The 14,514-nt window shown below is 46.1% G+C and overlaps 1 protein-coding gene across 3 annotated transcripts in view; it reads left to right on the top strand.

Annotated features, from left to right (window-relative positions):
• The window catches only part of Ldlrad3 (low density lipoprotein receptor class A domain containing 3), a 229,811-nt gene that overhangs the window by 118,778 nt on the left and 96,519 nt on the right, over positions 1-14,514 (top strand). For all 3 annotated transcript variants that reach the window (XM_013118146.3, XM_005064873.4, XM_040745926.1), the window contains one exon: positions 3,128-3,262. In XM_013118146.3, the coding sequence (XP_012973600.1) occupies positions 3,128-3,262 (135 nt within the window). The remainder of the gene's footprint in view (positions 1-3,127; positions 3,263-14,514) is intronic.

Genomic DNA, 14,514 nt, shown 5'->3' with positions numbered 1-14,514 from the left:
TGTTACATTGTTATGTCTCTATCTGATGTTTTATTAGGAACCATTTGGGGCAGTTCTATTTTTTTTTCTGATAGTGGCTTCAGCATACATTTTTAATTTGTTTTAAGGTCTCTTTTGAGCAGAATGAGGAATTACTAGATATTAATAAACCAAGGTGGGCTCATGAACCACTTCCCCTTCAGAGTCGGGGAGACAGCCTCTCCCTCCACAGCTTCATCAACAACTTAATGCCTTAGGACCTCAAGTGGGGCCAGTCTGATGCTTCATTGCACGTCATTGGCAAGGTTTTACTGGCCATTTAGCAGACCCGTTTATGGGAAATGCTTTCTGTAGCCTTTGCCTGCTTTTCTGCCTTGCTGACTTTTGCCTTTTGGTTGTCAAAGTTAGTTCTTTATCTATTCTGGCTGATAGTCCTGTTGGCTATACTCATTAAAATCAACCTATGTCTTCTTTTTCAAACACACACTTACAAGAATATGCAGATCTATACTGTGCCTGCACACACAGAGAGACAGTCACACCCAAGACCAAGACTCATTTTCCTTGGGAAAGTTCAAAAGCCTCTGAGACCAAATGTAAAGTAAGAGGTGACACCCTGGCAGTGTCTCCACGCGGAGGTTGATGTGAGCTTGCCCTGCCCCTCCTGGACCAGTCAGCCGGCTCTTCCAGGCTGTTAGAGTAAGTTGATTGGCATTGATGTTTGGACTGCATAGACATGACCCACCAGGGTGCAGGGAAGCTGAAGGCCACTGTGCTGAGATGGTGATGAGCAGAAGGCTGGGTTTGAAGATTTGCCATGGCCAAAAACCAAATGTGATTTGTGGTTTTGGATTTCTCCATTTGGGTTTTGGCTGCAGTCAGACGTTGGTTCCAGCTTGATTAACTTGAGCCATTCTCTGACCCACTGTGATTTCAATAATTAACTCTTCCATCATCAGGCCGGATGACTGCTGTTTGACTCTGCATCGGTCCCTTATCCTGGGCAGAGCTGTAACTTACCCCATCCCTCTAGTTCCTCCAACCTTTCAAATTAAATTTCCACATTGAATGAAAAGGAAAAACAACATATCTTCCTTCAGGGTTTTTATAAGCATGGAGGTTGACCAAGTCCACACATCTATGATGTCTGAGTCTGTCAACAAAGCTTGGGAGAAATGGAGTAGACAGATTTCCAACTCACATCCTCCAATCCAGGACCATGGAGAGGCACTGGGCATGACTTGGTTGAGACTATGAGGTGCCTCAGGGCCAGGCCTGGTGTGCATTCTAGTCCTGTTCTTGCCACACCCAGTCTAGGTACAGTCTCAGTCCCTTCCTAAAGGTCCATGACAACCCTCTTCATCATCACCAATGACCTTACTTCTCTGGACCACATACTCTGGGGGTCTAGGACAGACATAGCTGCGTGACACAGCTAGTGACCACACATCAGCAACCTCACGGAGATCAGTGAACACAGCTAGTAAACACACATCAGCAACCTCACGGAGATCAGTGCATCTAAAGCAGTCTGCCTCATTTCCTTGTCCCTTGTAGGAAAATGAGGACAAGGCTCAGCCCAGGGGCCTGTTTTCAGTCAGTGAAGTGGGTCAGTAGGAATGTCTCTGTTAGCTGTTGTTGTGGCTCACACTTTTAATCCCAGCACTCTCTGCGTCATATCAGATGTGGACATTTTCTTGTCAGTCTCATCTGATGCTGAAATGAATGGGGACAGGGGATTAACATCATGGTTCTGCTACTGCCACAGTCTTACAATGCTGCTGTTTAGCCCAGAAGAACACCATACCTGGTTTCATGCTCTGTGCTTGTCTTTGCATGTTTTTAATAATTTTAGAGCATTTGGCTACATATTTAAGCTTTCACTGGATCTCATAAGATTATGGAGCTGACCCCCATGGAGGGCCTCACCCTCCCTGGGGGAATGAGGGGATAACGGGGGGGGGGATGGGGGAGGGCACGGGAGGAGGGGAGGGAAAGGGAGAGGGACCTCGTACTGACTTGTGAAGCAACCTTGTTTCTTATCTAAATTTAAAATGGAAAATAAAAAAAATATTAATAAAAAGAAAAAAAAGATTATGGAGCTGATCCTGGCTACAGATAAAGAAACCAAGGGTTGGGTTTAGTTACTGTTTGTTGGTTTGTGTTTAGATAAGGTCTCATTATACAGACCTGCTTGCCTTGAACTCACAGAGATTCACCTGCCTTTGCCCCTGAACTACTAGAATTGAAGGTGTGAGCCACCACACATGGCAACTTCACTGCTTGGAAATGGGGCTTTGTCTCCATTTTCCTGCCTGGGATGGGGAAGCAAGACAAACTGTACTGTAGAAATAACTATATTCCTCAGGAGATTGCTTCCATGCTGTTCACTAGTTCACAGAACCCAGCATGGTGATTTCTTTTAAGGTCCTTGAACAGTTGTCCCATGGAGGTGCTCCTCAAGAGAGAATCCCTGGATAAATTCTGGAAGAAATGAAGGCCATTGCTATGCTAGTCAGCCCAGAAGAATGAGGGGTCTGATCTACAGAGACCCTGCCTCAAAAATAAGGTGGAGATGGAGTAAGGAAGACGCCTGCTATTGACCTCCGGACTCCATCCACATACACCAGCCCCACATGTACATACATAGAAGCACACACACACATAACAAGGACATACACACAACACACACACACACACACACACACCATTTAAAAAAAACTAGAAGAGGGAGATGTAAGAACTGTTCATAGCTCATGAATCTAATCAGCTGGTCCCTTCTTTTAAAGGCAGAAAGTCTCCAGGTTGACAGCTGCTTCTGATGCTGCTGTTCTCCTATGACATCAGCCATCAGCCACCCCCTGTGGACTGTATAAGTCCCTGAGCTCTAAGCTCTGCCTCAGACTCAACATAAGGTTGATTGTTTAGAGAAGGCCCTGACTGCTGGCTGTGTTAGGGTCACAGGACACCATAACAGTAACCTGGAGAAGGGAACAGAATAAAACTTATCTTGTTCAGATCATGGGCTGACCAATCTCTGGGATGGGCTACTCTAACCCTACAGCTTGACCCTGCTGCTTCTCTGACTAGAGAAGTCTCCTGGGATAAGGTGGTCTCCCTGATGACCCACTCTGTTTTCTCCCCACAGCAGCGAACCCCCTGCTCTGCTCCACCGCCCGCTACCACTGCAGGAATGGCCTGTGCATAGACAAGAGCTTCATCTGTGATGGGCAGAATAACTGCCAGGACAACAGCGATGAGGAGAGCTGCGAGAGTTCTCTAGGTAGGTGCTGCTCTACCAAAAAACCAAAAAACAACAATCTGGACACAAAAGTCAGGTGTGGGAAGGAAGAGACAGCACCCATGTCTTCCGCCTAATAGCAGCTGTGGGCTGTGGTGATTTGTACTTGCTTTGATCATGGCTGTTGCGTAGTCTTGATAGCATAATGCGTACCATTTTGACTTTGGTATCCTTTGTGGTAAACACGTTTCTCCTGTGGTCATCTTTGGTTGTACTAGGTGCCTATGCTGTGGTTTTCCAAGCTGTAGTGTTGTTGAGAGTCATGTGAGTCATTTCCCTCCATTGATTTCCCTCCTCAGGATAAATTCTGCAGAAGATGCCTGTGTTTCTCCACACAGCTGGCTGAAATTTTCTCCCTGGTCTCACGGCTGTGCCTGTCAGTTTACCCTCAGTCACATTCTCGGGGGCAGCTCTGGGTTTTGCTTTTTTTCTTGTCATTTTTGTTAACTTAGTAGTCATGAAATGATAGCCTCCCCAAAAACTGCCATTAGTGAGTCTGATTATGAGGCGCACTGACACCCTGGCCCCCTCGCATTTGTTTACAACTTGGCTCCCTCTTGTGTGAATTGCCTGTGCGTATAAAAGCTGTTGATTTGGGAGTTATTTTGTGGAAACTGAAGGCTGCAGCTGGAGGATGGAAGAGAGGAAGGACACTGAAGGATAAGGTCCCTCCTCCTTGTCAAGAGTCACAGGACCTTGTTCAGTGACCATGTCCTCCCCTCCCCTCCCCCCTCCTTCCTTCTCCCTCCTTTGTCTTCCCTTGAGTGCTCATTCTCTCTGTCTGTCTCTCTGTCTCTGTCTGTGTCTGTCTGTCTGTCTGTCTGTCTGTCTCTCTTTCTCTCTCATACCAAGGCTGTCCTCAAAACTTACTGCATACCCGAGAATGACCTTGAACTTCTGATCCTACTGCCTCATGTCCCCAATTCTGGGCCACTCTATGTGTGTGTGTGTGTTTAGAGCTGTGGATGAAACCCTGGGCTTCACACATGCTAAACAAATATCCTGTCAACTGAAATACATCCCTAGCTCCCAACATGTGTTTATTCAGTGATTACAACAAAGTATAAAGCCTTTTAAATGTGTATCTATTTTAAGACATTCTGTAGGACATGTGTTTTTAATGTTACAAATTGGTTTTCTTTGTATGCCATCTCTACTTCCTCCCGTTAAAGTATTATATGACTACAATTCACCCATATTGTTTCTTGTTGGTAGAACTCATTTGTTTTTCAATGTTCTACTGAATGGTCATGTTTGTAGATTTAATAAAACTGGTTGTAATATGTTTGGAGTTGGAGATAGGTGGGGGGAAGTTTCTGGAGGACAAATATAGGTTATTTTCAAGATCCTAGCTTTTATTTTGGTTGCTGCTTATTATGTCATTACAAATGCACGAATGAATGAGCAAATGGACCATACATCGCCAGTGGGATGTGGACTAAGCGGGAATTGTGACCTCTAAAGTCTGTGTGAGTGAGGGCCATAGAAAAGGTAAAATGTGTGCCAGAGCAGGCTTTTCCAGAGTCTGCAGGAAGGAAGGGCTCAGTGGGGTGAGTGCTGGTAGAATTGGAAGGCTTTTTTTTTTTTTGTGGAAAACTTACTTCTTTATTGGCGCTACAATAAGAATAGGTGTGCATCCAGCTGCAGCAGCCGCTGCCGCACGTGGGGACTCTCTTGGGATGCAAGTGCTGGAACCCCACTGCAGAACGACTGAACCAGGTTGTGTTTTAGTACCACACGGGTAGTTCTAATGCCCGAGTCTGAGGGAAACTGCTCTGACCTAGCTCTAACCTCAGAGAGGGTTTGAGCCCCATTTACCTAGGAAATGTTCACAAAGTCAAATTTTTATAAAGGAAAGCGTCTGTTGGGGTAGAGCCAGTGTTAGATGCCACGGGGATGGCAATCACAGAGTTGAAGAGATATGGAGATATGGAGGATACTTTCCTGTGAAGACTGTTTCTTGCCTAGTATCTGGTGTTCTTGTGGATCTTGACCTCAGTTGTGCCTGAGTGTCTCATGACAAGGACTCAGATCTAAGCTTTGAAAGAGGGACACTGATTTGTTTGGGCTGTTGTTCCTCATCCTTCTGTGTGGTCATGTTGGCAGCATCCATTCTCCAGTTTCCAGTGCCATTTTGCTGACTGGCTTGTTGTTTATGCCTTGGAGGGATGGCTGGTAACCCCTCTGCAGTCTAACTGAAGTCAGAGCGTTTAAATTCTGCTTCTTTTTTCTCTATTTCACTCTCACAGACACACTGATTTTAGAACTAGTTGGCGGTGCCTTTAGCCTCTGGACATTAGTGCTGTTTGGACTATTTTGATTGTCAGTCCACCATGACGGATTCTGCCCCTCTGGGACTGTGAGCCAAAACGACCTTTGTCTCTTAAATAGCTTTGGTTAGAGCCTTTTATCACAGCAAATGGAAAAGTAACTGAGACACCCTGCCTCCCCCAGGCCCTGTGTGAAATCACTCGGTACCAATTAAAGACTTTGAACCATGTTGAAGCAACCCCCACCCCTACCCCCCAAAAAAACTGGAAAGGAAAAGGGTTTGGTGACAGACAAATACACCATGCAGCCTAACTCTTAAGGGACATTGTAGGAGAGCTGTGACTATCTAAATGACCTCAGGGGATGAGTAACACTTACATGTGAGGTAACCATTGTGCTGGGAATCTTTCCTTCACACCAAGGAGTGGAAGGTGTATCCCTTTGCCTCTCAGATCTCAAAGGTCTGAACTAGTGGCCCAGTGCCTTACCCATAATGGGGTCCTACGTGTTGACAAGTGGTGGAAAGAAATCTCTGTTGTGGTTATCTGTGCTTAACTTGCACTCTGTGGTATCACAATCTGTCTTTGTTTCAGTATGGGAGTAAAAGTACCCACAGTTTATTAAGGTAACAAGAAGTATGGTTGTCACGTGTTGACTAGGGAAGTTTCTGTCATTCCCTCTAAGGAAGTGTGCCCCAAAGTAGGTGTATGATGTAAGTCTTGGATGTGAGTCCCATTGGCCAGCTGGTGTGTCTGCACCCCTCCTCAGCTGTCTGTTTCTCCCTGCATCAAATGAGAGTGCAGTACTCAAGAGTTCACTTGGTAGCGTCTAAATGTGAACTGCTTTCTAACCTTGTTGCATGACAGATGCCAGTCCTGTGAGAAAAATTTGCCTGTGGTGGGCCTTTGAGAGAAGGGTCTCTGCAGTGTCTTCCCAAAACATCTCAAAGGCTTCTTCACTGGAGAGAATGTGCACTCATACCTCATGGGATAGATTGTCAGTGGTGCCACTGCACTGGGCACTCGGCGCATGGACTCTGTACATGAATGAGCTCACTCACCCCTTGGGCTTCTTAGCCTTTGAAAAACCCTGTCCTTTCAGCTAACGTGGGAAAAGAGACACTTTACAATGCTTGTTTGGAAAAAGTGAATAACACTGACTTCAAGGTAAGGACATGAGTTGTTCAAAATGCTTTTCTCCTAATCTGAGCAGGCTGAATTAAGCCTCTGTCCACTATGGATCCTCTCTGAAAATGTCAACACAGTCTGTGAAGATCTGAGAGCCAGGGAAACTATGAGAATGTATTGCAGCACACTGTGCAAGATGTGTTAGAGACTATGTGGTGGGGTTAGCTTTTATCAGGGCATTAATTTGCAGCATGTATAAGATACATTCAGAAGGTGTCCTATACTGGGATCCTGTGTATCATAGATGTAGCAGCAGCTGCAATGCATATGATGACCTTGAAAATGCTACCGAATGTGACATGAATGTGGCATTGGTGTCTGATGCTGGTACTTCTTGACACTCATGCCTGTGTGTAATCCCACTCTTTTTTAAATGATCTGGCTTGTTTGGCTTGCTCTCTCTGTCTCTCTGTCTCTCTGTCTCTCTGTCTCTCTCTCTCTCACTCTCTCTCTCTCTCTCTCTCTCTCTCTGCTTAAAATTGACTATCTTAACTTTTGAAAGGTACTTTAACTTTTAAAGTCCAATGGCAGAAATTACTTTTCCATTATGCAACCAATTGCTAGGACTTTTATATCTTGAAACTCTGAACTTATTTAAGAAACAAAGAAAAAAAATGTCTCTACGCCACCCCATAACCTGATAACCACTTCCCTCTTTCTGCCTTGATTAACTTGCTAGTTTTAGGTACTTGTAGAAGTAAAACATTTGTTTTCTTTGTGAGTGCTTAGTTCATTTAGCATGTCATCAAGGTTCATCTATTTTATAGCATGAATGGTAGTTTCCTTCCTTTTATTTTATTTATTTATTTAAAAAAATTTTTTGGGTTTTTCCAGACAGGGTTTCTCTGTGGCTTTGGAGGCTGTCCTGGAACTAGCTCTTGTAGACCAGGCTGGCAGTTTCCTTCCTTTTAAAGACCGAATATTGTTCCTTTTTATTGACGTACCACATTTGGTTTCTCTATCAGTAAACGCTTGGGCCACTCCCACCTTCTGACTATTGTGCACAGATGTACAAATGATAACCTGCTGTTAACAAAAGAAACGCAGCAAACATGGTGGGCTGTCCTTTCAGGATTAGGCTATGAATATTCCTCCCCTCTTACTGTGTCATGCTTTCTCTGATGAAAGCCCCTTTCCATGCTGTAAGCTGTGAACTGCAGAGGCTCCCGGAGCAGGGAGCTGAGGGAGGACTCTAACCTAAAGTCAGTAAGGAACTGAGGTCTAGCTGCAGCATCAGAGGTGAGGCTGGGCGGAGAGCCTCCCCTTGAAACCTCGGTTGTAGCCTTGCAGGGGACCCCAAGTCAGGGTGATGTTAGATAACTTGTACACAGAGTGTCTCTCAAGGGGGACCCTGTGATTAGTATTCTAGTCCCAGGTCTTGGTGATCAGCTGGGCTTTGGAAGGGGACCACACAGGACTTTATAGGAACAGAACACACCAGAATTCAAACTTTGTGGCTTCTGGGACCTTTGATCACCACCTACTTGTGTTGTCCTGCTGTGTTCTTACAGCCCCACCCTCACCCCAGGAGCCCATGCTCTTGCCTCCTTTCTGGATGAAGAGCTAAAGAAAACTTAGACCAAGTGCATGCAGCAAGTAAGTGGGGAGCCGAGATGTGAACTTGAGTTAAGGCTGGGCTCCTGTTCCTCACCCTGCCCACTACCACCCTGTCTACCTCCACCATCTAGAACTCTAGGCAGCAGCCTAACCCCAGGTGCAGTGAGCTGAAAGGGGAGGGGGAACTGTGAAATGGGCTTGTTCCTCCTCTTGGTGCTGCTCACCTGTCTGCTCTGTAAATCAGTACCACATGGCTGGAGTCCCTGCCCCCTACAGCATGTTTTAGGTGAGTTCTGCCTTGTGAGCCACCCCAGTGGGGCGTTAGGGGGGGGGGTTCACATCTGGCAGAGCATCTTTATTTTCTTGCTGTACTCTGGTGATAAGGCTTCAGGAGAATGGAAGACTGAGATTTGGTACCTCACCAGAAGCCAGCAATGACAGCTTTGTGCTGTTTCTTCTGCAGGTGTGTGTGTGTGTGTGTGTGTGTGTGTGTGTGTGTGTGTGTGTGTGTGTGTGTGTGTGTGTGATGTGCACATGCATGTATCAGGTAAGGTAAGGAGAAAAAGAGAGAGTTGGAGCTTGAAATTGGAGTGTTAACAGTTCTCAAATTGGAAATTTCTCTTAGCAGATGTGTGTGATGGGTACCTGTCAGGTTCCAGGCCTGCCAGATACTGGGATCTTGCTCTCTTGTTGAATTATGATTTTTCCTCATCAAATTAATTTATCAAAACCCAGACTCTGCCTCCAGTTTCACAGAATATGGCCATATTTAAGAATATGGTCATTGAAGTTATACTTAATTAGGATGAGGTCCCATTAGGGTAGAGTGGGCCTCTGATACACCCAGTGTCCTTATAGAAGAGAATTTAGGTGCCAGTCACACACACACAGAGAACATTGTAGGACATAAAAGCAGAAGAAGGGGATGCTTACAGCACAGGTGGCTGAGGAGCCAGAAGAGGGATGTGGTGCAGACTTAAGAGGGAGCCCCCCCCCCCCGCGCCTGCACCTAATCTTGTATTTCTAGTCTCCCACATGTGCCACAACACATCTCTACTGTTGAATGCCCCACCCACAAGTCAGTGGTACCATTACAGCAGTTCTACCCAGATACTGCAGTCCCCAAGAAGTGGCCCCTCACTTAAAGCACAGCTACACCTTTTGTGGGATGCCAGAAATAGTAACAGAGAAGCATGACCCAAGGGGAACAGAGGAGGGTCTCCGAATGCTGAGAAGAACCCTCCAGGGAGGTAGCTGGTCTGTCTCTGTGTGGGGTGATAGGGCCATGATGAGATTGAGGGACACCTCTCAACCTGTATTTCAAGAGCCTCGTTTCCTATACGTGTGCCCCTTAAACTCCTTGCTCCTTAGCTCTGTCCCCACGTGGCTCCGGAATTGGAGTTGGTGGAGGCAGAACCTGTGTACAAGGTTACCCAGGGCCTTGTTTTCTTACCCCCTGTAGACCTATTCTAGTTTCTTTTCTGTTACTGTGATAAGTACAACTTAGAGGAAAAAAGGGTTTATTTCATTTCATATTATATTTCCAAGTCCATCCTTGAGGGAAATCAGAACAGTATCCCAAAGCAGAAACCATGGAGGCATGCTGCCTGCTGGTTTACTCTCTGGCTTCTTCTCTGGCTCATGCTTATCTAGCTTTCTTATGTAGTCTAGAATCACCTGCCTAAGGATGGTGCCACCCATAGTGGACTGAGCCCTTCGGTATCAATGAACAGTTAAGACAATCCCCACAGACATGTCCACAGGCCATTATAATCTAGATGATTACTCAACTGAAGCTTTCCACTGAGATGACTATAGGCTGTATATAGGTTCTGTCAAGCTATGCCAATCTGTCTTAGCAAGTGGTTGCCCTGATACATTACTGGAACCTCTGCTTACAGAGAATGTCTTTCTGGCTAGTTGATAGATTCGAGGAGAAAGTGTCTTGGTGGCATCTAGTCACCATATCCAGCGAACTCTATGGATTCTATGCCTTTTACAAACAGTTATGGTTCATTGAAAGAATGTTACTTAGCTAATGCTGAACTTTAGAGTTTGATCTTTTACGCTGGGCCACCGCTGCTGTCCACCGTGTGCTAGATTGGATTACCATTTGTCCCGCGCTACCGTCTCGCCAGCAAGAACGACGCGGCACACTTAGGATCCTTCTGCAGAACAGCTTTAATGCGTCTTGAGAGGGAGAGCATAAGCTTACAGAGTGGAGACCCGGGGAGCGAAAAGCCCAACCCTTATATAGCTCAGCAGTCCCCGCCTCGGACGTGTCATCTCCTGACTGGCTCCTGCTCATCAGCCCATATGACGCCACGGGAGAGGCAGAGAGTAAGGAATGGAAAAGTAGCAGGCACGTGCGCACCAAGGTTGTTTACTCCAACTGACAACGGATGTCAGCGCCATCTTGTAACGGAGAATGTGGGGGCGGCTCCCTACAACCGTTCTCAGTTCTTTGCTCATTAAGATCTTTTTCATTGTACTGGCTGAGTGGCCAAAGAAAATGTCTCTGCTCATGTGTCCTGGGCTTACTTTGACCAGTGGAATATTGGCTGACATAAGGAGACCTAAGGTGGACAGTGTGCTTCCTAAAGTACAAGGTCTTGTGCTGGCCAGTCTTATGTCAAGTTGCCACAAGCTAGAATCATCTGAAAAGAGGGAATCTCAATTTAAAAAATATCTCTATCAGGCAGTGGTGGCACACGCCTTTAATGCCAGCACTCAGAGGCAGAGGCAGGCGGAACTCTGTGAGTTCGAGACCAGCCTGGTCTACAAGAGCTAGTTCCAGGACAGCCTCCAAAGCCACAAAGAAACCCTGTCTCGAAAAATACTAAACCAAAACAACAAAAGAAAAGAAAATATCTCCATAAGATCCAGCTATGAGACATTTTCTTAATTAGTGATTGGTGGGGTAGGGTCCAACCCATTGTGGGTGGTACCACCCCTGAGCTGGTGGTCCTGGATTCTATAAGAAAGCAACCTGAGTTGAGCATTAGTGGCAGATCTCTGTGAGTTCAAGGCCAGCCTGGTCGACAAAGTGAATTCCAGGACAGACTCCAAAACTACACAGAGAAACCCTGTCTTGAAAAAACGAAAGGAAAGAAGGAAGGAAGAAAGAAGGAAAGAGAGACAGAGAAAGAAAGAGAAGGCTGAACAAACCATGAGCAAGCTAGTAAGCAGCATCCTCCATGGCCTCTCCATCACTCCTGCCTCCAGGTTCTTGTCCTGATTGAGTTCCTGTCCTGATTTCTTTTGTTGATGAACAGCAATGTGGAAGTGTATGCCAAATAAACCCTTTCCTTCCAACTTGCTTTTTGGACATGGAGTTTCATTGCAGTAACATAGCTAAGACAGCCCCTTGCATCCCGGTGGTCTCCAGACTACCAGAAACCCCCAAAAGTGAAAACAGAGTAAGTAGTTGTATGGGTCTGAGGTAGGCCAGAGCATCACCCTGATGGAAGTATGTGTCAGAGGCTGTCACTTCATGGCATCAGGAAACAGAAGGATGACAGAAAAGGAAGAGCTAAATTATACCTTTCACAGGCATGCTGTTGGAGCACACTTCCTCTGATTAACCTCACCCACACCCCCATCTGCACCTACATCCCAGCCCCACCCGAACCTCCACAGTTTCATTGTTCAATCTGGTTAGCTCAGAGCTCTCATGATTTAGTCATCTCTAGAAATGCCCTCCCTCATAGACATGCCCAGTGGTGTGCTATGGGAACTTTCACTGTCCCTTAGTCTAATCAAATTGGTACTCAAGATTTAACCATCACATGAAGGTGTTAACAATGAGAATAATTGTGTCAGTATTTTTAGGGGGAGTAAAATTAGAATCAACAAGGCATAGTGACAAACTGGATGAAGACATCAAGGAAGGGAGGTAGGTATGCAGGCCACTGCAGGGTTGGCGGTTTGGTGGATAGGAGGCTCTGAGGAACCGGCCAGTTGTGCTTGCTTCCTGCTTTACAGCCTCAAGCCCCTCACGGCCCACATTGCTGAGCATCAAAACTACCTATGTTTTTGAAAGACCTTTGCTATCTGTCAGTATTATTAACAGATTCAAGAGACTGAGCCACAAAAGATAATTCCTAAAGATGAAGCAGAGAGCTTGGGATGGGAGAGCTCCTTGAGCCTAGTTCTTTCTAGTAGGGATGGCAAAGAAATTTCTATGAAGAAAAAAATCTAGGTTTGCTATATAAACCGGAGTGTCACACAACCTGGAATTTTTTGGGTGGATATTATTTATCCTAAGACTTGTAGCCATCCAGTGATGTCAAGAACTTCCTTGGAGGGGTCCTAAGAAAAAGTCATCCCTCTTGAAGAATTCATTTAGCTTTGGTTAGAATAAAACTGCTGGAGGTCCACATAGCAAAAGGAATAAGAAAGCCATTTTTTCCCTCCTGCTTTAATTTAAGAATTTGAAATCCCAGCTGGGCTGGGAAAGACAGAAAATGCTGACTTCATTGGAAGAAACAGAAGGAGGCTGGGAGCGGCTGATTGCTGCCTTTCTGTACCCGTGGGCTTTTCTTCTTGGTAATTGAGTGTTTGCATCCGAGTCGTCCTTCCCTTTAACCACTGCAGCAGGAGTTTGAAGATTTCTGAAACACCCCTCATTTAGAAGCAAATCAGACCGATTCTGCACTCACGGCAGTAATTGCTTCCTGGTCTCTTACCCATGGTGATAATCTGCTGAGCTGCTGCTGTAGTCTCTCCATGCCCATCTTGTACAAGCTCTGGCCTCTTTCCCTGTTCTGGTCCCTGGGGAATGGGAGAGGCTACCCTGGACACTTGCAGAGTGTGCCTCACCTGCGTGGATGGGCCAGGTTTCAGAGAAGTAGGGTCATATGTGCAATTGACTACTTTTCTCTGAGTCTGCTGTGCAGGTTTTCACAGCCCAGGGCAGCTGTGTTACTGGAGGAGGCAGGGACATTTCTTCATCCATAGACCAACTGTGACCCTCACCTTGCTGACTCCATCAACACTTTCCTCTGTTGACCCTTCAAAGTGCTCATTCCTACACCACTGTTTGTATTGTCTGAGACTGACCGACCCCTCCCAGCACTGAGGAAATTCAAAACCAGATCAGATCAAAGTTGCTCACAGTTTTGCAATCGAGAAGCATAATCCTCTCCTGATAATTACCCTAAAGCGTGATAAATGTTGTGATAGAGGAATGAACCGGCCTCTGGGAAAGCAGGGGGCAGGCGTAGGATGGCAGCATTTCCTGGCTGGGTATGGAAAGACTTCTGAGAAATGAAATCTTTGCCCGGTCAGTTAGGATAAAAACAAGTGGACACAGATACATGTGCAGGGCTGGGCCTCTAGGCAAATGGAAAGAGTATATCCAAAGACAGAATTTATGGGCCTGAGGAAGATGGCTCAGTGTCTGAGAGCTTCAGTCTACAAGCATGGGGACCCAAGTTTGAATCCCAGCACTTACATAAAAAGCTTGGCATAGTTGTGCACCCAGGAGCATTAGAGTGTGGGCAGGAGGGAGGGTGTACACCTTTAATCCCAGCACTCGGGAGGCAGAGTCAAGCAAATCTCTGTGAGTTCGAGGCCAGCCTTGTCTACAGAGCTAGTTCCAGGGCAGCTAGGGCTGTTACACACACACACACACACACACACACACACACACACACACACACACACACACACACACACACCAAAAACCAAAACAAAAAAGCTTAGCATGGCTACCAATGAGGCAGTCTGCTTTTATAAGGGCCTCAAAGGTGCTCCAACAGTTCTTGTTTCCCAGACCTCAGACAAGAAGCCAGAGGGGGGAAAGACCAGGTGGTGTCTGATGGAGATGACCACAATGTTTTTAGTTACCTGAACTTAGTCACCTGACCACACCTAAGCTTCAAAGGAGGCAGGAAACTCCTTCCTCATAGTGCCTAGCCCTAACTCAGGAATTTATATCAGGAAAAGCAGAAAGGGGAAAAGGATAAATACTGGGAATTATTTAACCCCAGAATCTGCTACATGCCATTTCTACTTGAGCCAGTAGTTCAAAGATTAGTTTGGGGAAAGAACATGTCCACAGACTTTTGGGGTAAGTATTGCTGCTCTGACTGTCGTCAATCCATATAGCCTGAGAGACAACACTGCTGCTTTTCCCTCTGAGGGCTCACACAAGTCACCTGGGCCAGTGCTGGAGTACTCTGCAGAGCCTGCAGGCTGCATTCCTGGTAGTGCTGT

This window comes from Mesocricetus auratus, unplaced genomic scaffold, assembly GCF_017639785.1.
Source record: "Mesocricetus auratus isolate SY011 unplaced genomic scaffold, BCM_Maur_2.0 Super-Scaffold_100004, whole genome shotgun sequence".
NCBI classification, from domain to species: Eukaryota; Metazoa; Chordata; class Mammalia; order Rodentia; family Cricetidae; genus Mesocricetus; species Mesocricetus auratus.
The sequence above is the reverse complement of the archived record's forward strand: the minus strand, read 5'-3'. Positions and strand labels throughout refer to the sequence as shown.